This window comes from Ictalurus punctatus, chromosome 4, assembly GCF_001660625.3.
Source record: "Ictalurus punctatus breed USDA103 chromosome 4, Coco_2.0, whole genome shotgun sequence".
NCBI lineage: Eukaryota > Metazoa > Chordata > Actinopteri > Siluriformes > Ictaluridae > Ictalurus > Ictalurus punctatus.
Genome location: NC_071284.1, coordinates 8,552,761 through 8,579,631, shown reverse-complemented (window position 1 = coordinate 8,579,631; position 26,871 = coordinate 8,552,761). Strand labels below are relative to the sequence as shown.

At 38.4% G+C, this 26,871-nt stretch overlaps 1 protein-coding gene across 9 annotated transcripts in view; it reads left to right on the top strand.

Annotated features, from left to right (window-relative positions):
- The window catches only part of tmtc2b (transmembrane O-mannosyltransferase targeting cadherins 2b), a 108,786-nt gene extending 85,605 nt beyond the window's left edge, over positions 1-23,181 (top strand). The window contains exons 5-12 of one of the 9 annotated variants that reach the window (XM_017466493.3): positions 1,166-1,251; positions 2,759-2,943; positions 3,075-3,153; positions 6,567-6,688; positions 9,166-9,247; positions 12,224-12,338; positions 15,632-15,695; positions 18,826-23,181. In XM_017466493.3, the coding sequence (XP_017321982.1) occupies positions 1,166-1,251; positions 2,759-2,943; positions 3,075-3,153; positions 6,567-6,688; positions 9,166-9,247; positions 12,224-12,338; positions 15,632-15,695; positions 18,826-19,005 (913 nt within the window). In that variant the 3' untranslated portion in view covers positions 19,006-23,181. The other 8 variants (XR_008393863.1, XR_008393864.1, XR_008393865.1 and 5 more) reach the window with 8 other exon arrangements.
- Positions 23,182-26,871: the final 3,690 nt, after the last annotated feature.

Below are 26,871 nucleotides of genomic sequence, written 5' to 3'. Positions count from 1 at the left end.
TGAGCGCTCATCCTTTCGCTTACACGAGCCGATGCAAATTTACACTAGGTTCCTCAAAAATAAATAAATAAATCCAACTGCACTGTCATTAATCATCCATCTGTCCCCTGCAGGGAGACTACAGCTTTCTTATGAACCCCAGGAGTCAGTGTATTTATACCTGGAACTCATAACGCTCTGTCCTTAAGTTCTTGTAGCACATAAAATAATGATAACGAAGTAGTGTAGACACTATATTTTAGTTACTCACACTGTGGTCTAACAAGATATAGTATAAGTTGATAATTAGTGTAGGAATATACACTGAATTGCTTAACTAATTTTACGTCTCCAGCAATAGCTGTTCGAATTTAGAGTCAAGTTCACTAGCAAGTTAGTTAATGTTTGCCTTATTACTATAATGAATTTAAGCGAAGTTCTAGCCAGATTCACTAAGAAGCTAGTAAACATTAGGCTAGTAAACACTAGTAAACAAGTACTGTGTAATTATCCCAGTTCACTAAGAAGCTAGTTAATTTTTGGCCAGTTATTATGTAATGAAATAAGACCAAAATCTGTAAAACTAGCTAACATTAGACTATAATGTAATTTAAACATTAGCCAGGTTCACTAAGAAGCTAGCTAATATTAAGCTAACGATTGTGTGATTTAAAACATTAGCCTGGTTCACTAACACACTAACTCAAGTTTGGCTAATTATTATATAATGAAATTAAAATCAAGCACTGTCAGGTTAGCTAACATTGGGCTAGCTACTGTGTAGTTAAAACATTAGCCAGGTTTAGTAACAAAATAGCTAGCATCAGGCTAATTACTATGTTGGGTGAACTATTAGTCAAGGATAAGATCAAACTATAGCTAACGTTATGCTTATTATTTTATTAGGAAAGCTAGTAGCCAGGTTTGTTTGTGATTCCGGGAGACTTTGCTGAATTGACAGAGGACTAAATTAGGAGCAAACACCAAACATTTCTATTTTCACTCAAATAGTGTCTGCTTGTTAATAGCCTATTAATATCCTAATTAATGTTGTGCCAAGTGTTTTCTGGCGCAATAACAACAAAGCCAGGTTCGTTCCACTTGTGAGCATCTCCTTTTCAGGTCAGTAAGCAAGCTGTATGTGAATGCTGACAACTTAATGAGTACCACTGTTTCCCTTTCTCAGGGGTCTGCTCCTACAGGAGAGCAACAAGTTCTCAGAGGCGCTCCACTACTACAAGCTGGCCATCGGGAGCAGGCCAACTCTCGCTTGTAAGTGTGCTTTCATTTTATTGACAATTTCCAACTCTTGCAGTCGTGACTGTGCCAAGGAAACTGTGTATTTAGCCCTGCGTGTGTGTGTGTGTGTGTGTGTGTGGGTGTGTGTGTGTGTTGGTCTTTTATTACTCAAGCTTTATTGAATAAATGACTACCCAGGTTTCTGGATACAAGAAATCCCACAGTGCAACAAACTAGTTTACAGTGTTGCAGATGAAAAGACTTTCCCAACTTTATTTTAGAAGAAAAAGCCACCCAGAATCACTTGCATATCAATATTTATATAATTAGTATGGAATTTATGTCAATTGTGCAAAACATTTACTTTGAGTACAAATTCTGAGTTGACTTTTTGGTCAAGGGTTAATGTTTTCCGACATTACCTATAATGCTGTTCCAACTACCTGCTGATATTGGAACCAGTAAGAATTAGCTCTTGCTTCATTACTTAAAGAGAGTGACCCAGCAGTACTTTAATGCTTTAGTCTTTAAGTCTTTCCATCTCTCTCACGTCCTCATCAGATCACATTCCAAAGCTTAGACTTTCCTGATAATACCGCTATTGATGTCATCTCATAAACCGCTACATAGGTGCTTAGAGCCCAAGGTTTGCTTCCTCCACTTTTTCAACATTGGATTTCTCATTAATATTATGTTAACCATTGCTTCGTAAGTGAGAAAAGAAGCTCGTACTCTTTTGGGTTTTTTGGCGAAAACAGCAAAATCTGACCTTATCCGTTATATTTGAGTGTTGGTCTTTTTTCTCCTATTGAACACCATAGTAACTGTGCTAGCAGTGTCCCCCCGTGATGTCAGCATGGCACATCACCACTAACGTCTCACAATAATAACAAAAATACAGCACCACCCAACAAGTTAGCACCAGAAACACTAAACGCATCATGAAAATGTCAATATAAGCATATTTAATGTGTTTTGGAGTGGACTTTTCCTTTAATGCTACAGTTATAATATTGCATTTTTATTTTATTTTGTACTGCAGCATGAATTTGAAGGAAGATTTTATCCATTTTAAACAAGAAAGGCATAATATGTAATGGCTTATGATTAAAGGCATGCCGAGTTCCCAGTCTCATTTCTATTCATTGTGTGTGAGGTAGGGAGGAGGTAAGAAAGATCAGGATTGATCAGCACCCTCAAGGCACATAGACAATGAGTAATTTATCTGATCCACTGCAGAAAATGGCTATTTAGCACAGCAAATAAAAATACGCTAAATCAGAGGTAGTCCATCATGTCTCTCGGATCTTAACCTGCCGAAGAAATCGATATTTCCCTTCATTCTCGCTTTAGACTGTATCCCCCCGAGTGTTGAATATGTATTGGCACCCCGCAACCCAGCCTGCGAATTCATCTGCCACAATCAGCGGGAGACCTTCCCCGAGTCCCAGAGAACCTAATTACCCAAAGCCCTGTATGGTAATGGACCTTCACACTTCAAACTCACCCCCCCCCCTTTCTCTTGCTCACTCTCTCTCAGCTGCCTACTTGAACACGGGTATCATCCTGATGAACCAGGGCCGCCTCGATGAGGCCAAGCGAACGTTCCTCACCTGCGCTGACATTCCTGATGAAAACCTGAAGGATCCTCATGCACATAAGAGCTCAGTCACCAGCTGCCTCTATAACCTAGGCAAACTGTTGCATGAACAAGGCCACCAGGAGGTGAGTTTGGCCCTGACAGGTTGAGCTTTGATTGTATTGTATATTACATTAGTAATCCCTGTGACATTATAAAGGCTCAGTAATCACATCATACTGTATCAGACACATTGGGATTTTCGTTCGTATCACAGGAAGCCCTGTCTGTGTATAAAGAAGCAATCCAGAAAATGCCCAGGCAGTTCGCTCCTCAGAGCCTCTACAACATGATGGGTGAGTGCATGTGATTCTGCTGTCTGATGTGAATGGAAATCTGTACGATGTCAGGTAGGGTATGCCAGTTTTTCCCGTATTTAATTTCAATTCTGCAGCATACAGTAAAAATATTCTGTTTTATTTGTATAGTGCTGTTAACAATAGACTATCACAAAGCAACTTTATAGATATACGGATGTAGATTTGGATCCCTAATGAGCAAACCAGAGGTGACAATGGTGGGGGAAAAACTCCATGACATGACATGAGGAAAAACCTTGAGAGAAACCAGACTCAAAAGTGAACTCTGGAATGAGCACAGGACATTTTTTTTATGATTACAGCAGCAGGTCTTAGGTGGAGATCTACAGTATCCAGGTGAGATTATCCACTAAAGCAAGGAGTCTTGGGCACATGCTACCTATTCACAGTGATTTCAGATGAGAGGGAATATTTGAGGTGATTGTGATTAATGATTGTTTTAAAAAATCATATGTTAAAATAGTCTCAATTAGTTTTATGATATAAACAAATTCCTGCATCGTCATGTTTTTTTTTAATCAGCATTATTCTCTTAAATCTATGAACTAGATCATCGATCTAATTAGATTTATTGTTATGTGTGTAAATAACAAGATTTAGTATATAATAGTGCATTATTATTATTATTTTTTAACATGCTTTTTGTTAGTGTATAACACAACGCTGTTATTCTGATTGGTCAGAACGTGTTCATTAATCTTCTATTACGACACGGCAGTGGCAGTAGTGCTGCAGCACAAATGACCGGTTTATATTAATGCATTCGTTCTAGTATGCTGTCTATTCTATAGTAACAATTTACATGGGCCTTGTATTTCACTCGCTCCACAAAAGAGGATTTAAAAACAAAAGCACGTAATTGTTAATGAGGTGACGTTTTCTTCAAGGATCTTTTTTTTTTTCTTTCTGGAAGTACTCCAGTTTTTGTAACAGTCAAAACTCTAGCTTTAATTTTTCCGACAAGGTTCTTCCAGTTGGAGGGCTTTGAGGTTGCTCTGTAACATGACAAGCTCTATTTTATGTCTTATTAACTTCAAGACAGAGAGGAAAAATGAGAGGCTGGTGTGGGAATGACTGTTTAAGACCGCTATAGCCAACAAAAGTACTTCTCTTTAGAAGTAAGTCTTAGTAAGTAACTCTTTAGTAAGTATAAATAGATCAACTTTGGCATTTGCTCCGGTGTAAAAGGAATAAAACTCTTGGAACGTGCTGCTACTGGAAAATAATCAGTTATATGTGATAGAGTGGATGTTTAGACAGCTTAGCTACTCCGGGACCCTAACCTGAACTATTGCACAGCGGAGCATAGTGATATTTGATATTCTAAGGATCATATGGGACTGACTCTTCAGTTTGCTCAATAAAATTACTTGATCTAGAACATCAGGTTTAGGATTATTTGTATAGACTTATGTATAATAGCTTACGTCAATTTAGAACCTGAAGTATGACAGAATGCAGCGTAGTAATGACAAACAAGTGGGGTGTAGGATACATAGAGAAAAGAAAGAAAATGACAGTTTGACTTAAATATGAAGCAAGTTGTAAAATTAAAACTTACCTTTTTTTTTTTTTCTTTTTTTTTTGACTGACTTCGACATCAAATGTGACCCTACCATCCATCTAGCCTTTAGTTATTTCTCCTGGTCTTACTTTCACTCTTCTTCCTTGATTCCTGGCTCATTTCTCTTCTGTGATCTTTCTATTATTTAGGATTTCACTCCTATCCCCACTCTTAAGCCAGAAAGACGCAGAACCCACTCACCAGACAAATCTGACTTGACAGGCAAGTTAAGATTATGACCTCAGTACACTTATCAGGATTTAAAATTCCCCACCATACATTGTAGTGGTATTTAGGAAGTTGGAAAGTAAGGTCCCTATACTTCACAAGATACAGTAAATGTCTAATGGTAAATATTAGTATATTTAATCCCCATCTCTGGTGTAATTCTCGCACTTATTGCGTGGTCTTGAATTTCAGCTTTCACTCTGTCAGCTGCACAGTGGAATGGGTTTGCGCCACACGACCGTGTGCCTTTCAGCACTATAGAATTTGTGTCAGTTTTAATTGAATCTCAGTATAACTCTACTGCCATAAGACTGAGGCAGAACTCCAGTTTTAGCCCAACACATGAGGCACTGCAAACACTTAAACCCTCAACCGCAAACTCTTGAAAGTCTTAATATAGCAACAGAATATTTCTGAGATTGCATAAAAACTCCATTTCCAACGTTCAATAGAATATCAAGTTTGTATTGTGGGTTTTGTTCATAGGGTTGATTGAATACATGTGCAGGCTTTCTTTTTGCGACACTTCCCAATGTATGAGTTAAATAAACATATTTTTGTAACATAATAAACGCGAGATTGTTAAGTAATCGTGCAAAAGCATTGCTATTGAGTGATATTAGGTTTGCTTTAGGCATTATCTGATAATGGGACTGTATATGGAACTGATGCAGATGCATTCTTTCACTTCTAAATACTGCATAGCAAATTATAGTGATTATGGCAAGTGTAAGAGGGCTAAAGTGTAATCATTCCAGCTATCCTCAGAATCTCCAGTTGCTTATCTTTGCAATAACGCCCCAGTTATTTTAATTGAACATACCACTTGAATAACATGTGCTGTAATTACTACAAAATAGGACATGGGTGTGGATTGGTTTGTAATCCAGGATACTAGTTCAAGTGAAACTCCATCTTAGTCACGTCTTAGTCACCCTATCTTTTTACGATAATTATATTAAAAACATTGCTTGGCACTTCGAAAAGCTGTGCTGCCGAGGTCCCTGTAATAATCCACACAGTATGAGGAGGGGTTATTATTACAGGTGCAGGGCTGCTTTAAGCCCGGTGTCAGATGCTGTCTGAAGGATCAGATTGTGTGTGTCTAGCTTGAGTTGCAGAGAAAAGCCTTTAAGCCTGGTTTCCTAAGAGCAAGGTTAACGGCGAGCCGGTCTTGCCTCTGTTCCAGAGCAGTACACTGATGTCAGCCATACAGGAAATCAGCCTTTAGTGTAACTCCTGTCTTGTTTAATTCCCCTCTCAAATTGTTTTATCAGATTGTTTCTGGTGATAGTAGATGTTGTTTGAATTCTGTTGTTTATCTTGTGATAAGGGAAGCAAATGAGCAAGAGTGACACAGCTTTCAAATTTACATATACGTCAGTTAAAAAATGCAGCGGCTAGACCGAGTTCACCTTTTACTATTCAGCTGGCTGTGAAGGTGCCGGATCAGGTTTCACAGTCAGTCTGATTTGTCTTGGGTCACGCTCAGATGCCTGCCTGTTATAGGATCTGGTAATAAAACAAAGGGAAGGGGGGATGTGTGCTTCCATAACCTCTGACCTCTCAACCTGCCCCCTGTCTCCACCCATTACAGGCGAGGCCTACATGAGGATGAACAAGTTAGCTGATGCTGAATACTGGTACAGGGAGTCTCTCCGGGCCAAACCAGACCATATACCAGCACACCTCACCTATGGCAAGCTTCTGGCCATGACGGTAAGAGCAATCACCACACTAAACATGTGGATGTTTTATTTATTTGTTTATTTATTTTTTGCTTCATCAGTGGTCTGAAATCATTCATAGTAATCCAAATGTTAAAACATCCAATGTAACTCTCCGTGTTTCGTTATGGGCTTTCACTCCCCCGCCCCCTGCCCCTGTCTCCTCTCATTTCAAGCTTAACCTTACAGAACCATAAGTCTCACACTGTAGCCTGGTGACCCTTCAATAAAGAAAGAAAATAGTGGTCTTTTTCAGTTACCATCTTCCAGAACTCAGCACAAGCATAGTGAGATTGTTGAATAGGTATTTGTTCCGAACTGGGCAGCAGTGGCCAGTTTGCAATATGAGTACATCAGATTTCAAAAATCGTCTTCATAAATCATCATCAAGTTGTCAGGTTTGGTTAAAATTGAAAGGATGTACCTTAAAGTTGAAGAAATGCCAGCAAATTTGCAACACTGTTCGTGTATAGTGGTCCAGACTGTATTCCTTTCTTAAAGCCAAACATTGGTTTTAACTTTCTTTATAAGGTTAGAAGAGGAGAACAGTAGTGCTGTATATCTGACGTGACTGAACTTCAGTGTTCCACTGATATTGGCTTTACTTGTTTGGCTGAATGATTCTTAGTGTTGATGTTCCACAATCCCCTTGACAATTAATGTTTTTCGATCTGCAGCGCATCCATTGGATCACGGTGAACAGAAAGCAGTCAACAACCTTTCTGAATGATGCTGTTTGGGCAATAAAGAAACAAGCACAGTCCATTAGAGAGCACTTTCTGCACCAGACTGAGTTTGAACCCAGTGGAGTGAGGAAACTTGTCTTAGATTCAGAGCAGTCTATTGATTCTGAAGCAGGGATGTTGCTTGTACCTTGCAGCCTCATTTATTTGCTGAGAGCTGAATATGAAGAAAGTGAGCGATGAAGGGGCCACACAGTCCTCAGACGACCCGACACTGTTGAGTAACCTTGAAAAGGACTCAAGAAGAAACTGAGAAACGTTTCAAATGTGTTTGAGGCCTCAGCTCATGCGTGTAGTAGTTGGACTTCAGCGTTGTGGTTTCTTTGCATGACATTTTTGTTTGAGGGGAAAATTAAAAGTAGTCCACTTTTATTTTTGGTTTGCTTTCCGTAATGAAAACAGATGTGTCTTTTAAACGACGAATCCTATGTCAAATTGGAAACACTCTTATTGTAAAAGAAAGTCAAATTTTTATATAATGGCTAAAATGAATGCTGTAAAACACAATGGATTTTTCATCACGAAAAAACCCCAAACTGAGTCCGATGTAAGACTGACCTTTGGATTTCCTACTTTCTTTCTTTTTTTCATATAAAACAAAAGGTCGGCTCAGCTGTCTGCAGCTGACGTTAGCTGTCACACATCATCCGGTATTTGAAATAAACCCTCAAAAGCTTCCATCAACCTTTCATGTTTAAACACACACACACTTGCATACACAGTGTTTGTCCTGTCTGCAGGCAGGGGGTGATGGGATACAGGCAGTCGGCTAAGGGGCGACGCAGGATGATGTGATGAAAATCGATGCTTTCCCCTGCTGAGCTGACCCGCTTGACCTCTCCGCAATGACCCTGTACGGTCATGGAGCCAAAGCCCAGGGGTGTCAAAGGACTCCTCAACCACGTTATCAAATTCTGTCATTTCCGCAGCTAATCACACTCAGATTCTTTTCATAAACACCTCAGCGAGGCCAGAACACCGGCCTGTCTGTTGTCTGTCTGATGTCATGCTCAGATTAGGGGGTCAGAGGAAACGGGGTGGGGAGTGTGTGTGGGGGGATGTGTGTGTGAAGAGGTGTAGGCAGGATATTGCTTAAGAGTGATAACTTGAATATGAACACATGCTGTAAAAAAGCCTTGACATTTGTAACATAAGACCTGGCTTATCTTTTTTTTTTCTTCTTTCATCTATATAGCAACCTTTAAAAAAAAAATAAATAAATAAATAAATAAAAATGCAAAATGCTAATGAATTTGGAATCTCAGCATCTATACTGATTTATACTTGTCCTTCTCATCTTAGTTATGTTGTGAGGAGATAAGCATCCATGTCTAACAAGGAAATGCATGAAACTGATTTAGTGTTACACACAGCTGGCTTTAGGGTTTAACTATTTAACTGCAGCTGAACCCTTCCTCTGTTTATCAATCAAAGAGTGAAAGTGTGTTCTGATAATTCTCCTGATACCAGAACCCCTATGTCTCTCACACATAAATAGGCGTTAAGTGTTGACTCGTATCAAGTCAAATATTCCATCACATTCACACTACTGTTTATAACATAGATCAGATCTCTAGGTTCAAATGAACATGCTATCTGAACTGGTGAACTGAAATGAAGGCTTGACTACATTTGTAATTCGGCGTTCACTGTTCATAGTATTTGAAAATTAACTTTTCTATTATCTGCAAAATCTTTTCCTTGAAAATGTGTTTGTTTGATTTAGGGTCAGAAAGCCGAAGCAGAGAAGTACTTTATGAAGGCCATTCAGCTTGATCCCGCTAAAGGAAATTGCTACATGCATTACGGTAAGCACTGTTGTATTTTTAAGGGTTGAACAAATGTATTAAATGCATTATGAAATATATTCTGTTCTTGTATTTTTTAGATAAATATACACTTATACACTGGGACTTTAAATGGTTTGTTGGGGTCCCCCCCCCGGCCCCTTCCATTTTTTTTTCAGAAAAAGTTCCAATTAAATCTCCTTTAGATGCTTTAGAAAGCTAGAATCATCCAAAAAAAAAAACCTTTGAGGAGCATTTTTGTTGGTCATGACATAGCACACCACACTGCTGTTGATTACTTTCCAATAAACAGCACATTCTGATCTGTTTCACCCCTCTTATGCCACAGTAATTTGCCAACGATTATACATTTTATTTTTTTAATTAAAGAGCAAAGTCATACTTTTTCTTCATTTAATGTTATGAAACATCAACGGAACAAGTTAGTTTCTGAAATCACTTTACATTATAATAGCTATAAACAATTATTCCCTCAACAATATCTCTTTAAAATAAATAAAAAGCCTGGCTTGCGATGTTACCGAGAAACCTCTGTCCGGAAGACTTTCCAATATCTACAACCATAAGCTAGCAACAAAGTGCTAACACTGAAAAAGCTTTCCAAAAAGGCAAAATAAATGTTTCCTTACAGAAAACTTCACCATATCACCAATTACACACATTTATCATATTACTAATGTCAACCTTGCAGCCAGAAATACTATCAGAGCTGTGTTATTGTAGCAAATAAACACTTTCTGACCAATCAGAATCAAGCATTCAAAAAAGCTGTGGTACAAATGTGATTATAGTGACATCACGTGAACCCAACCAGTCCTTCTAGTATGAATGATATGATGTTGTGCCCATTTATCTTAATCAGATATTCTTAAGCATTTCAACTATGCTGCTATCTGTAGAACTGTTAGTACCAGTTGTTATTGTTGTTGTTTTTATTTCTGTCTGCATTTAGCATCCTGCTAATTGAGGCCAAGTTTGCACTCTCTTTTCTCCACTATATAAATATTGTGTTGATGTAAGCCCTTGTTCCACTTGGGATAGAGATATTAATCTCCCAGAAGCAGGCAGTCCATGCATGAAGGAATGGAGACAAAATAATGAGCTGCAATATTTCTTTGGGGAATTGACATGCGTTCATGTGTGTACATGGTTTAACCTAATGATGTCCAGTGGCCATTTGGAAGTCCTCTGAGACTGGATTAAAACAGAGGAATATAATTGATATGAACTGCATGCATTTGTGGAGAAACATTTCTAGTGAGCGTGACGAGAACAGGGGAAAATATATAGGAACCAGTTGGAATATTACCACAGGTTATCATTGGTAGGCTCTTGGCATATTTTTCTTGCCAACACCTGTGCAACATTTTCCACAGATTCCTTTTAATCACACTTTTCACATAGCCAACTGGGCTCCAAACCCAAACCTCTGTCAAAGTAGTGTTGACTAGCTCTACTGACAGGTCTAGCTGCAAAGGAATCTACATAGAGCTGCTTTGTATGTCTGATCCAGGGATCACATGGAGCTGTTTGGCCAAAATATGAAGGCTCACACATTTCTTTGGACATTTCCCTAAACTGCATCCAGCACACTAGAGAATGTGACTCCTAGTGTTTCTTACTTCAGTGATACGGAGTATGGATTTCTAGAGTGGATCCTAATTCAACCCGAATAATTTCCTCATGGGGATTTGACTGGAAAAGATTTCTCCAGCACTGCGAAGCTGACGAGATTGAAGGCAAGCCATATTTGTCCTTTCAGCCCACAGATGTAGCCCAAATCAGTGATGGTGGTGGAGCACTGACATTCGCTGGAGAGTACTCGTAGTGGTTCAGGTTTCCTCCACAGCTATTTGGGAAAGTATGTATGGTTTGGCGAGACATTATGGGAGTGTAATGCTTTGGAGAAGTTTACCAAAGTCAACACTGTGTTTATTCTAGTGCGAACTTGGTTCTCTGCTCCTCCCCTAGTCAGTACCCGCATCTCTTCAGATGTAAGGAGTGGTAGAAGTAGTTCTGCCAGCAAATCTTTTCACACCTGTTTGTTTGTCCATTTGCCAAGTCTGAATCAGAGCGAAATTGATACTTTTGGCTTAAATTCTCACTACACATAATTAAGCGAACAAAAAAAACAAAAAATGTGGCAGAGGGACGTGTACAGCTGAAAACCTACTCTCATTTTCATGGGACTGAAATACGGTGACTAAATAAACCTTTGCTAGGTGTGCTCAGAAATCACAAAAATCTGAAAACACAGTACTCACTAGTTTCATTGATGATGATACAACACAAATTCCAAAAAGGTTGGGACACTGTGTAAATAAATGTAACTCATGGCCACAACACATCTCAAAAATTTGGGACGGGGCAACAAAAGACTGGAAAAGTAAGTGTTACTAAAAAGACACACCTGGAGGTTAAATGGCAACAGGTCAGTAACATGATTGGGTTTTAAAAAAAGAGTATCTTAGAGAGGCTGAGTCTTTCTGAAGTAAAGATGGGCAGAGGTTCACCAATTTGTGAAAAATTGCAGCAAAAAGTGTTTCTTTTTTTTCTTTTGGTCCATATATCCAGAACCAGAACTCAAAATACATGGCATGTTTGCTTCACTTCCCACAGTCGAGTCGATTCAGTGATGCTTTCTTGTGCCAATTCAACCGCACTAGTTCAATTAGAGAATAGAACACTGGTTGTTTTAGTCCTCACCTGAGTGCTAGTGTGCCCAAATGAACCACACAGAGGGGGAAAAGGCACCAAGGTCAGATTCAAACACATGCATATGTGAAAGCACCTGTATTTCCCCATGGCCATTTGAATTTAAAGGCAGACTTACTATGTTGTATTAAACTCAGTAACTGGGAGGGGCTGAAACAGACCCATCTCTCTGAACCAAAGGAAGTGGTCCATAGTTCGACACTAGCCCTTTGAAACGAAACACCGTGTAACTTCCTCTCAATCTCCCATTTTCTGTCTCAGGTCAGTTTTTGCTAGAGGAGTCCCGCCTCCTGGAAGCTGCCGAGATGGCGCAGAAGGCTGCTCAGCTTGACAGCGAGGAGTTTGATGTGGTTTTCAGTGCGGCGCATATGCTCAGGTAAGACTCCAAGCTGAGATTTATTTTCAGCTTTCCATGAATTGATGAGACTCTCAAGAAACTCACCCTCAAGAAATTCTATGAATGGTAAAAATCAGAGGCCTGTCTTCTTATGCATCCCGTATATTCATTAGCAACCTTGCTGCTATGAGAGGGAATCTTCTTAATGTTTACCCCAACCAAAGTGATTCATTAACCCCCCCCGCCCCGCCCCCCAAGTTGGTCTTGCTAAATTCCCACCCACTAGTAAACTCTCTTCTACCTCACATCAGCTACCGACTGGAGATTGTGAGGACAAACACTTGCTTCCTCCAAGACTCATGAAGTTAACCACTGCATGTTTTTGAAGTGCTGTTCATGCCGTGTCACAGTGCAGAATAATACACTCGGAGGAAAGCGCTATCTGCCCTCTTCCACATACATGAGCTCACAGGATCCCATGATTGGCTAGTGTCGCTGTGATTGCCAGGGGAGAAAGTAACATCATCCCTCCCACCCAGAGAGCACAGCCAGTTTTGCTCTCTTGACTTCCTGCCAGGAATGGCTGTGGCAAATTCAGCATTCAAACCTGTGAGTGTTGTTACCTTTTAAGGCTTCCATTCCAGCCTATAGTCATCCAAGACAAGCAAAACCATTCCATGTTCTGTATTTCTCATGTGGTAACAGGTGTTTTGTTGCACTTAATATTATATACTACAGTGTTTTAAAGCGCTGAAGGGCTGTAGTTGTTGTCAAGTCTTCAGCCGATGGTGTACATGTGTTTGGCTGTTAATCGCAGTCTTGAGCTTTGCCTCCTGCTGTCCTACTGACATGTGGTCATGCTCATTCAGAGCGCATGTTCTTTTAGATGTTTGTTTTGGAAGGACACAGTGAAGGATCTCAGCTTGGGAGGGTGAGAAGCAAGAGGGTGGAGAGATAATGAAGAGGTTTCAAATATCCTGCTCTCTCTTATTGCTCTCTAGGACCCTCCTCCTCTGACAAGTCTGCTTCCTCACTATCCATTTCCTCAGTCATCTTCAAACAAACATTGGATATTCGAAACCCTGCCAAGGCTTAATTTCTGGCAGGTTAAGCAAAATACACTGGACTCCTGGATCACAGGGGGAATGTATTTTACTCAGACTTCTAAAGCGTTGTTTTTAGGTCTAGTGAACAATTAGCATGGTCGATTTTTATTTGGTTCAATATTCTGCCATGCATGGTGAGCTGGGTACAGATAGTATTTCCAGGGCCAACCCAGTGCGTCACAGTGGTCCAAGTCATGTGACGCATAGCCATGCCCGATTGTTGTTACTGTTTTTGTGTGTGTTTTTGTGTGTGTGTGTGTGTGTGTGTGTGTTTTTCTTTCTTTTTTTTTTCCTGTCAGTAGGCAGGCCGTTGTGGCAAGGCAATGACTGACGGGGGAAAATGAGAATACCAATTCATGGAGGTCCATTTATATTCATGGAGGTCCACTTATAAACACACTTCATTTGCCTGCTGTTCTACCTTTAATCAGTCTTCGCTGTAGTGTTTTATTCCAATTTTGTAGCTGCGGTCTTGAGAGCAAACCCAGTCCCATCTCACAAATATTTACTTATTTAAATCCCACTTTCATGGCAGACCACTTTCCCACTGGTACAATGGTGTGGCAAAAACCAAGGCCGCATTTCATTTTGCGTATGTAAATGTGAAAATAACACATCATCATGTAGGCAGGGATTGTAAAGAAAAAAAAATCTTGTAGATTGCACATGAACATGCTTAAATACTAAACCCACATTAACCATCACAGTATGTATTAAGACTTTATATATGTCAGAAATGGAGGGAAGAATTTTACTACTGTCATCTATGAACAGATCAGACTAGTTCAAAATATCCTTGAGATTTTCAGATCTTTTTTTATGGTAGATGTAGAATTGTAGTAGTGGAGAAACAAAACCATAGAGCTGGTCAATTTTTTTTGTTATTAATTTCCCGTGTCTGTCAACGCACGTAGACTACACAGTGAAAAAGAGAAAGCACAGGAAAAGAAAAGCTGTGCTGTCCAATCCAGCAAAGTTTTCAGAACTTTTCATTGTTTTGTCTCTAAACTACTTTAAAACATTGGTGTGGAGATGACTAGCGAGCGTTTTCTGCAATAAGTGCAACCTGCTGAATTCTCATTTTGATCCTTGCATTAAAATCATTGTTCCCAGTCCACCCCTGGCCTTTTTCAGTCTTCAGAGTGGTCTGAGGACACTGATGATTCGTCATAATGTCAAGCGCTGAAACATTGTGACCCATATTTGCAGTCTTTCACCAACCAGAGACCGAATGCTGGATAACTCGTTCCAAACTTAGTGCATGGAGGTGATGTGTGACATCTCTGAAAATAAAGCTTTGCTTTTCAGCAATTTTTTTTTGCCTCAGGGCACATGTTGATTTTTTTTTTATTTGTTTGTGTGTGTGTGTGTGTGTGTGTGTGTGTGTGTGTGTGTGTGTGTGTGTGTGTGTGTGTTAACGAGGTCTCAACACATATCAGTTCCACATAATGAGTCTGCATTTATACGTTTAACAGGTTTAGCTTTATTATCCGAGGTATACATCTAGTCCTTATACCTTTAACAGGTTTAGCTTTTTTTTTTTTTTTTATCCGAGGTATACATCTAGTCCTCTTGTATTAGAAATGTCAGATTGGTGTATGGCTTTGCATTTTGAATACAAGAGTTTAATAAGGCTAGGAAGCCTGAATGCAAGCTTTGGTTGAGCCGCCTTTGTTTCCTTAAAACAAATCAGTCAACCGCCTCTTTCATTATTATAATGACCAAGACTACTGCAGCCATCAGTCCCTGTCTGTCCTAGTCTCAAATCAACAATAAGATGTTTGATACCAGAAAATACAAGCAGCTGTATGCCGTAAAACTGTTTTGGAAAATTAATAAATACAGGTTTCAGGGGAAACGAGGGCTAGTAGAAAGATCCAAAGGTAGTAGGTTTTATAAGTGATGAGCAAATGGAAAAGTCTGCTGCCTTGTGCTTTTATAGTTGCTTCTATAGGCAGCAGTCTTCTGGGATGGACCAAAATGTTGTTAATCTTCACTGCTGGTTGCACTGTTATTGTTTTTTTGTTTTTTTTTTAGTCATGGTGCAATTTGAAGGTATATTTGGTTAGTGTGGTGTTCTATTTTTAAAAAGCAATGTAACTCATCCACTACATCATGAAGACAATACCATGTGGGTGACATTCTGTATTATGAGGTGGTCTAGAAGCCAATGCCAAGGCTTTGATAAATCTACCCCATGTTGATTTGGTGTTTTTGCTCTTTCAGACAAGCCAGCCTCAATGATGCAGCAGAGAAGTACTACAAACAAGCTGCTAGCCTGAGACCTGATGTGAGTAACAAACCATGGTACTCTACTGTGCCTTACAGTACATTAGACATTCACATATATGTGTCTGACTGTAGAGGGATTTTGTCTGACTTAACATCTGCAAAATTAGTTTGATAAATGACCAGGCTGTGCAGCAGTCATATGTTAAACAATTTCATATTTAAAACAATTAAGAATATTAGTTTACATTAACACTTTACATTAAAGATTGCATATATTTCCAGAAACAGGATCAGGTAACACTAAATATAAAAAAAGAAATAACAAACAAAAACATAAAAACTAAATAAAGCACTAATAATATGCTAATGTTGCCAAGTAACTGCTGTATTTACTACCTATATGCACATGCACTAGTTATAAATTAAGAAAGAAATAATACATGTCCAGGAGTGCTGTTATAGAACATAATCATCCTGAAGTTAATTAATTTCTTGCAACAGCATTTCCCAATTTGTCAATGAAAATGAAAGAATTAAAGAACAAATTGCTGTACCTTTAACCAGATAAAAATTAAAAAACAAATTGTTTTACCCTTTATCCAGATAGTTCCTGTTATCACTTACGATATAGCCGCTATAAACAAATCTTTCCCTCACCAGCTTCTCAATTTTTTTTATTTTTTTACTTGGAAGTTAGTAAGTAAAACACTGTGTGTCATGTCATGTCACTGACTACGTTTACATGCACATCAATATTCCAATATTAATCAGAATTTGACAATATTCTAATTTGTATTGAGTCATGTAAACTGTGCAATACGATTGCCAAATTCAGGTTAAGACAATATTCTAATTCCCCAAATTCTGATTCCTACCCCTGGAATATACCTATTTTAATCTGAAATTTGTTGCATGTAAGCATCAGCAAATCCACTGAAAAACGATATATGTGCATGCTCAGTCTGCAAGGAATTGAGGGTGCTTACAGATGCTTAGCTCTAGGCTAGATATTTAGGAATGGCAACTCGGCCATACTTACAACCATGTATACAGGAATATTCAGATGTCTGTACGTATGTAAACATTGTATTCAGAATATGGCTGCAACCCTAATATAGACCTTAAACAGAATTTGATGTGCATGCAAACCTAGCTACTGAGAAACTGGAAAGCACAAAGTCCTCTGGCCTGAAAAGTCTTCCGTGGTAGGAAATTTACTGACTTTTACAAAGTACTGACACTGGAGACGCCTTCCATAAATCTGAACAATCTGGGGGAAAAAAAAAGGATAGCATTTTTTAATCCATTCATTGTTATTAGCCTTAGATTATGTAGAGTATCGTCCCTTAACTGTTACTATAGAAACAATAATGTATAAGGAATGAGCAGACTAATATAAACTTGTGATTTGAATTACAGTTGGTACTGCTGTTAAACTTTCCGCCCAGTCAAATTCAAGAAAAGCACTGTGGTATAATATCTTATATGTGACTTACAAACAGTAATGTGTTAACAATCCAAAAATATGTTTAAGGTAACAAAGGATCCTTCAATTTTAGTTAGAGATGGAACATTCCATTGAAACACTACAGTCTCACAGCCCTGGGTTACCTGCTCATCTCTGCTCTCCAGCTGATCTGTCTCTTCAACAGCTGGTTCTGTTGAGGTCATCTGATCCTCTCCCCACATCTGGAGCTGCTGTTGTCTCTGCATGCTTTAGGAGGGAGGAATGGAGAATGGCAGGTTGGAGTGGGGTGGACCGAGGGGATTAAGGAGGAGGTGTGTGGGTGAACGGAGAGGGTTGTTTGAACCTTTTGATGGAGCAATGTTGAAAGCACATCCATCAGGTTTTTCATTCTGAAGTGCCAGCATGTCGCTGCGAGCTTGACCATTACTCTTTCTGACAGTATCTTGTCTTCAGAGGAATAGACCTGAATTGAACGTTATTTTATGTGTTTTGCTGTTAAAGTCACTGCTTCCCCCACAAAGAGCCGTATCCAAGTGGAGGCTGTTTTTAAGGCTACTTTAGATAACAGCGCATTAGTTAATACAGCCAGTTTATCACCATTTTTTTCGCAGTTTATTCCTTTTGTTCATTAAGGAAACAGCTCTGAACAATTAAGCCCGGAAAACTGGCTCTACTTAGATTGTATTTTATATCATACCAAAATCATTGGCTATGCTGTGACTATACAGTAGATGTAGCAACAGATATATTGAAACTTTAAATATTGAATTTAAATGTGATGAGACATTTGCTCCCACCCAGAGATAGAAGGCTATTTGGCAATAAAATGGTCGACTGAGTATAAAAATACATGTGCTCTGTGAATACTCTCTAACATGTGTTGACTGTCTGATGTGTTGGCTGTGAATAGTTAATGCCAAAGCTACACTTAGTTGGTCCCTAGATCTCATTTTGTGGTTTGTCCTCTTATTATAGGGTCACATACCTGAGTAATTTATTACTTAATGTGGCACCAAAATGACCAACTTCTTTTATATTGCAACTCTGAGGCCTGGCAGCGTGCCAAAAATTGTCTGCTAAGCTAACCTTTGAGGTCGAAGTCTCCAGAGTGTTGCAGAAATATACTGCCGTCTTTCCTCAGAGACACCAAGTGAAGCATGAAATGGTTCCAGAAATGAGTTTAAGATTAAACCGCGATCACTCACTTGCAATTAAATGCTTTAACATATTGGACACAGCATGAGCTGGGAACTTTGCGCATGCCAGGCTTGCCTTTATTTTGGCTTCAGCCACGGTAGTAAATGTGTTTTCTTATGAATGTATAGGGACCTGAAAATCCTTCGACAGTACGCCGAGATTATGTCAAGACACATTTGATCTATTTACCTACTTCAATCCCTTTCTCCTGGAAGAATCACTGCACTCGACATATTGTTCCCATTGAAATCTGCAAAAGGGTGGACATAATTCATCTGACCTTGACACAAGGAAAATAGATGATGAGTGTCCAGAAGGATGATGGACTGTAAAATAACAGCATCTCGTGCACTTATAGACACCGAATTGCTTAAGACTGAAGCCTGTGGTGTATTCACAGCACGATAACAACAAAGTAGAGAAAATGGATCATTATGAAGTTTGCCCTTAGACGTCCTTTCTAAATGAGTAGAACCCATTAATTGTGCATTTTGTGTGATATTTTGTTTTCTCTGTCCTTTAGTACCCTGCAGCCTTGATGAACCTTGGTGCTATCCTTCATCTGAACGGCAAACTTCAAGAGGCTGAAGCCAATTACCTGCGAGCCCTGCAGCTCAAACCTGACGATACCATTACCCAGTCCAACCTGCGCAAGCTGTGGAACATCATGGAGAAACAAGGCCTGAGGACAATGGCCCCTTGACTCAAACACACTACGTGGGGTTCAGTGTGAAAGATACCTTCTCACGCGAAGTGATCCATATCTTTAGCAGTTCAGCAGGAATTGTTTTTAGAGACTGAGATGTTTCCCTCATGGGGAATTTTGGGATAAAAAAAAATTTGGTACGTTGGAGAACTTGCTTGAGAACTGCAAATTTAACACATGCAAGAACTTCTTTGGAATTTTTGCCCTGTGCAGGACTTGGCGTTCTCAACAGGAGCACTTAAGTTGAAGTGGGCTGTTGGTACATACTTGAAGTTTCTCAGTACTTTGGCTATTAATTAGATAAATGATGCCTAACGGAATATGTAGGGCTGCGTTTGTCATGAAGAAGTACAAAATTAGGAAAGAACGAGTTTAGTGCTCAGAAACAAAAGAAGCATTTTAATATCATTGCGTTCCTTGATTCATATGATTAGATTGTCTAATCTTTAAGGAAGCTTTCTTGATGCTGATCACAGGAATCACATAGTCAACAAAGAAAATCTGTCCACCTGTAATGGTGCACCATTGTTTTGGGGGGTTTTTAACCACATTTTCCACTCTTTTTTTTCTTTTTTTTTATCATTGTTGCACTATTGCCAATTCTTAACGCCTAGCCAATTCCCCCTTACTACAGTTACAAACAAGAGAGTGCAAAGGCTAGAACATGCTTCCTCCATGACATAATCTTTTCACATTGCTGCTCTTGCAACATCACATAGCAGCTGAAAATGCATGAAGGAAAGCGTTAAATGTTCTCATTTGTATGCATGAGCTGACCATTTCACACAGTTGACTAGTGATGCAATAAACTACCTGAAAGAGGCAAATATTGGCCACCTATAACGGGCAACAATGGCCATCCCTCCATCACCGAAAGGAGGGCTTTAAAGAAGCAAATAATGGCCACCAATAATGGTCAACAATCGCCATCCCTCCATCACAGAAAGGAGGGCCAATTATTCTCTCGTGGATGTCTGGCCACTTGTGTTTGTCAGGATCCAAATCCACAATCTCCTAACAACAGGACGAACATTTTACAGTTTAGCTATTCAGCAGCCTCAATCATCTGTTTTTTGTAATATCGAGTCATTGTCATATTTCACACAATGTTTGGTCATTAATTTTTATACATTTCATCTGCAAACATATTTGTCAAATGATTGCATGATAATGAGTAAGCTCTGAAGGCGCTGACAAGAAATGATGAATTGCCATATTGAACATAAGAAAAGGTCATATACTGAAATAAGCTCTTGTAGCATTTTTGGCATATTAGTGTCATGGATGGTGATCATCGTTACAGTTGGATTCATTTGAAGTGTTTTGCCAAAAAAAATGACATGCGCCCATGAAGATAATAAGCTACATATAGCTTGAAGGATTTTTTTTCTTTAAAAAAAAAAAAAAAAGCAGCAAAACATGTACTGTAGCACAGATGGTTTCTTTGCTGGTTGTTCATTTCTTTGCTAACTAAGAAGTTTAGTCTATAATTGCCACAGAGCTAAATGACTTTCAGATCACTTGACTCTGTGTTTTGCCCAACAGGGTTTTATCAGTTGTAAACATTGTACAGAAATGTATAGATGGGATGGTGTAGTAATTTAGGTGTAATCTGGACAGGATTTATGCACACAATGCTACACTTTGGCCTTATAGAAATTTGTTCAAATCATATTTTTTACTATTTCAACCCAAAGCTTTATCTACTATATATGTGCTGAAGCCTACAGTCTGCCTTTTTCTGCCATATGAGTAACACAACCCGAATCTCGGATTTCTCAGTCATTTTAAAGCATTCATTTAGAGTGTGCTGTATTATTTATTTATTTGGGACAATTTCCAGTCTGTTCATTTTTCTAGATGGGTTAATAAAAATGACGAACATTGGGCTCCATTTATCAATCTTTTGGTACAGGCCAAACCAAACAGAACATATTTACAAATGTTTCCCGAAAGCTATTTTCCTTTGTCCTCACGTGTGTATGTTGTTAAATGCCAATCCATACATTACCAAGTGTGTTAATGGTATAGCTTATTGACATTTAGTGACTCCATAAAAGGTAAAGTTTGTGGTGAACGAGTGTCTTCTAAGCATGGTGTGCGCTAAATATTCCAGTAGTGCAGCTCAGCCATTGCAGCACATCAGCTCCGATAGACACACACTAACTCTTCCTCCTTTTATAGGATGCCATTTCTTTTTGCTCATATTAAATAGTTGGTATCCTATGGCTTCATTTATTAATCTGTTTTGGATTTCATTTGAAATTAAGTTTTACACAATGTTCACTAAATTAGTGTGTGCAGTTGAAATAAGTAAGCTATTTAAAGTTGTAATCTGTATGTACAAATGCAGTAACAATTATATGATTGTAAGCCTGTCAGTGGAGGTTTACAATAGTGAGTCGCCTTATACATGAATCTGCACAAAGTCTCATAGGATACGGAAAGGTTTCTATTCCAAACTAATAGAATTTTCATGAATGGCAAATTTCTTGAATAAATTCCCTTTGGGAACGATTTACAAATAAATTTATTCGTATCCAGTGCGATATATGAGGCCCAATATCACATACTGGAAATATACATTTGAATTTGTGTTTAATTTGGAAATGGATCAAGCTTACAGTTTAAAGATGATTAGGTATGAGACTCAGAGCATCACCTACAGCCCATGTATTTCCAAGCTGGCACCAGGCTTCATGTTCCTCCAGCAGTATGATTCCACAAATATCCCCTGATTAAAGACATTTTTTTCTCTGCTCTGTCAGAACAAAGCCTCTCTGAGCCAAACGTTTAGCTAAAAGCTCTGCCAGTTGGAAAACAATTCGTTGATGCAACAGTGCTAAACAGGAAGCGCTTGAGCTACTACATGGCCATGTTCTTCTGATTGCCTTTCACTTGGTTTCACAGCAAAACTGTAGCCGAATTGTGTCAGATGCAAAGCTCTGAGTGTCTCCTAACCAAATATAAACCGCATTACACTCATCTAACAATGCACAGCCATAGGTTTGTAAGGGATTGTTTATATGTCATCTTGGTGTTTAATTTTTGTGATTTTATCACTCATACTGAATTTTAGTGTATAAAGTAAACGTAATATATGCCATTATGTAAAATATACCTGAGATTTCGCGAAGAACAGTGAGCCAGAAATCACTAAATCCTAACATCCACTTCTCTTTCTATCATTTTTTTCTCTGTTTTTATTTCAGATGTTAATATTTGTACGTATCGTGTGCAAATATATTACTTGTAATTAACTTTCATGTACTGTAGTCAACCCTACCACTAGCTCATGTTTTTCTTGTTTATTTCAAATCATGAAGAATATTCAGCTTTTATTTTATTTTTTATTTTTTTTTTAAATAAGTTTGCTCACTATATTTGAAAGGCATATTATTGGATGTTTATCAGATTTTAATTTATTTCCATTGTGGTGTCTTGTAAAAAAAAAAACGAAAAAAAAAACGAAAAAAAAAAACTAATAATAAACCAGCTGGCACTGTGTTGTATAACCAAGTAACTGATATCCATCTATTCTTTCTTTCAGAGCCATTTTTGTAAGCACATTGCTATTTATAATAGGGTAGAAATAGCCAACCTGTTAACTGCCCTACTCTTAAATCAGTTGGGGTTTTTTTGTTGTTGTGTTTTACGATGGGCATTCATCTATAATCTCAATAACATAAGCATATTTTACAATCAGGCTTACTGGATTATAATTAAGGAAAAATGCAAGCATTGTGCCACTATCATTGTTCCTTTGCTTCTCCCTGTATTTGACCTCACCACAGCCCATCTCCTCTCCATAAATCTTGGCTCATGATGGATTTAAATGGCTAAGACTGTGTTCAGACCATGCAGTGTGTAGCTATACTCAGCTATACCATTACGTGCGAAAGTAGTGCATCTTTACCACTGTCCTTTTTCTTCACTTGTACAAAATGAAAACCATTAAACATGAGTCTTGCGTGTGTTTGAATTTCCTCAGGGATTTCAGTCAGGGGGGTCATCGCAGAAGAGTGCTTATTGAGCACTGAGAGTTTACTTAAAAAAAATTTAAGTGTGTTGTATTTGTATAAATTATCAATTTGTAGCGTTCCTTTCTTCCCTTTTTGTAATATAAAATAAAATATGTGCCAGATATGACTTTTGCTCATATCACAAGCTGGATTCTTGTTTTGATTTTGTTTTGTTTTGGGGGTTTTTCACAAATTTATCATTTGTCCAAAAGGTTCTAGGACAGGGTATTCAAGTAAAATTTAGGAAGGTCCATTTACTTCAAATTCCTTGCTTACAAAGGTTTTGCCTCTCTATTGCGATCTCTGTTTGAAACATAAGATTGCAAGTTACTTGCAGAGTCATGCAGATTTGTGCTTCGGCACTGCTCCTCTGCGCGGATAAATTTGTGTTGTATATTTGCTCCAATACTTGACAACGGAGGTGGTGGCAGATACGGTTTTCTTGGAGTAGAGGTGAATTGCTCTCTCTCATAACTATCAGAAGATAGGTACAATTTACCACACTGACCATAGCCAAACAAACAATAAAAACAGCATAGGAAACATGATACCTAGTAACAAGTGTGCTAATGTTAACTAGCTACCTACTGAGCCAATGAAATGTCTTATCTGTTCAGCAGAAAAAAAAAAGCCATCTCTACATCAGTATTCAATCCCTTCAGATCTTAGAGTTTTCACCACCTCTCAAAACCCATGCCGACTGTCGCTTTCCCTTTTTGACTGCAGGCTCTCTGCTGTTCGAGGTTTCTTGGTTTTGGCAACAGCTGATTCCCCAGATGTCAACGATGATTGTATTTAGAACTATCCAGATTAAAGCAGCCATCTAAATGACAAGTTTAAATTCTAAGCAACTGTTGTAAGAACAAGCTACAACCACTCCACCATCCTCAGCACCCACCCGCACACGATATAGTAGCTGGGTCTTCTTCTTTCAGTTTATGGACGTGACATAACCACGCAAAGACGAATGACATCAAACTGACATTTCCCGCAAAATCCGACCGACAGCTCAAATTATAAATCGTTATTATAAGCTTACCGTTGCGAATCAGGGTGAGGTAAGGAAACAGGTTTGAAATCTAGTGTACTTGATCGATAATTGATTTTTGTTCATTATTAACCAAAAAAAAGTTCCGCACTGCAGCTTTAAGGAACAAACATGACTGGATGGTGATAAGAGTTTCCTTTTACTGCTTAACCTATATTAAATAGTTCCTGGATAAATAAGACATTTTGATATTTTTGTATTTTGTTTCATAGTGGCACTTCACCATATCTTTTTTTTTTTCCCCCAAAAACAGTTAAGACACATCTGGTTTAAATTTAACACTGGGAGTATAAACATATTATTTTTAGTGTAATCTTTGACTTTTCTTTAACCAAGCCAGGTCATCAGTTCGCTAATCAAACCAGAGTTATAGAAATAAAAAATCAGTGAAAAGTCTTCCCTTTCTGAGATAATATCTGTAACTACGTTCTGCACAGATGAGCTGCCTTCAGCTAAATAATTTACATAAATGCATGTGATTGGATAAACCGCAACAGAGACTCTGCTACAGAAGCTGCAATGGTTTATGCTTAGAAAACTAGAGTCACTGAATTACTGGGTTTTATTTTATTAGTTCTGCTACAGTATGTTTTTTTTTTTTTTTCATGTATTTGGTTCTGTCCACTGAAATAATTTACTGGGTCTGACTACGGTCTGATCTTGACTACAGTCTGCTAGGTGATGACCCCTGCTCTACTAGGTTCCATTTTTGCTGACCATTATTCAGCGGCTTCTTTTAATGCCAAGATGTCTATCTCACCTGTAGTGTGTGGGATATAGCTGACAACACTATTTGAATTTTAATATACTTTTTACTGCTATAAATCGCTTAAAACTTCACCTGCAAGGTTTCTATGGAAACTGGTCTGAGTTGAAGTGTCTCATGTGCGGTGTGTTTGCTGGAAGTATTCATGAGGTCTTATGACCTCATGAATACTACAAAATATAACCAATTATACATTTGTTCCACCTTCCTCCCCTCGGGGCTGCACATTTCCGCATGTTAACAGTAGCAGGCTTCATTTCATTTAAGGTCCCATTTGCAAATTTATTAAATTGTGTCAAACCACGCTGCTGGTTTTGGAAAAGAGGTTGAATCATGTAAATATTCCCAGATGTGCAAGTGATTTTTTGACATATACATCTGGGTATGTGGTACACCCCTCATATATACAGATACACACAAACACACACTGCCCTGATGACAAGCAGAAGCTCTGATCTATGTGATGTTCCTTACATGTTCTCCTCTGATCTTTTTCATAATTTATCACATGCTGTGGGGATACGTTCCTTCTAAAATGAATGCGAGGTTGGAGCTGCTTGAATGAATAATGTAATAATTATCAGTTATTTAGAGTGTAACAGATTTTGTTAAGAATTTTAATCAGGTTCAATATGCTTATATAATATATAGATATAATATATAGATATATCCTGATTTCTTCTGTTTTTGTGTATATTCCATGCTAAATTGTTTCAGAAAACTATGATAAAACAAAGGCAACCACAAAATACAGTTTTTAAATGATAGTTATTTATTGAAGTAAAAAGGTTATCCAATACCAACTGGGCCTGTGTGAAAATGTATTTGCCCCCGTAGTTACTAATTCCCCAAATCTATGAAACTGCATTCATAATGAGGTTCAGCTGGACTAGACGCAACCAGACCTGATTAGTGCAAACCCTGTTCAATCAAATCAGCACTTAAATTGAAATTTTCAACAACATGAAGTTGGATAAAATGTCTTACATAGTAACACACTAAGTTGTGAAATTCAAAGTTGAAAGAAATTCCAGAAATGATGAGGAAGAAGGTGATTGAAATACATCAGTCTGGGAAGGGTTACAAAGCTATTTCAAAGGCTCTGGAACTCCAAAGAACTGCAGTGAGGGCCATTATCTCCAAATGGAAAAACTCTGCACAGTAGTGAACCTTCCCAGAAGTGGCCGATCTTCCAAAATTCAATCCAAGAGCACAGCAACGACTCATCCAGAGAGTCACAAAAGCGCCAAGGACAACATCAAAGGAACTACAGGACTCTCTTGCATCATTAAAAATCACTGCTTATGAGTCAACTCTCAGAAAGACACTGGGCAAAAATGGGAACCATGGATGAGTGGCGAGGTGAAAGCCACTGCTAACCCAGAAGAGCATTAAGGGTCATCTGAATTTTGCAAAAACACACCTTGATGATCCTCAAACTTTATGGGAGAATGTTCTGTGAACTTATGAGTCGAAACTGTTTAGAAGACAGGGGTCCTGTTACATCTGGGATGAACCAAACACAGAATTCTACAAAAAGGACATCACACCTACACGCATGGTGGTGGAAGTGTGATGGTGTGGGGATGCTTTGCTGTTTCAGGGCCTGGGGAATAATTGAGGGAAACATGAATTTTACTCTCTTCCAGAAAATCTTAAAGGAGAATGTCCGGTCTTCAGTCCATTAGTTGAAACTCAAGCACAACTGGATTATGCAGCAAGACAATGATCCAAAGAATAGGACTAAGTCCTAGTACTAGAAGTAAGTGAAAGACTGATCTCCAGTTATCTGAAACATTTTTTTGCAGTTATTGCTGCTAAAGGTGACATAACCAGATTTTATGTTTAAGGGGGCAATTAGTTTTTCACATGGATGATAGGTGTTGGATCACTTTTTTTCTTCAGTAAAAAATTTAAAACTGTAATGTGTGTTTACTCAGGTTGCCTTTGTTTTATGTTGTATTTTGTTTGAAGATCTAAAACTATTTAGTATGAGATATACACAAAAGCAGAAGAAATCAAATATT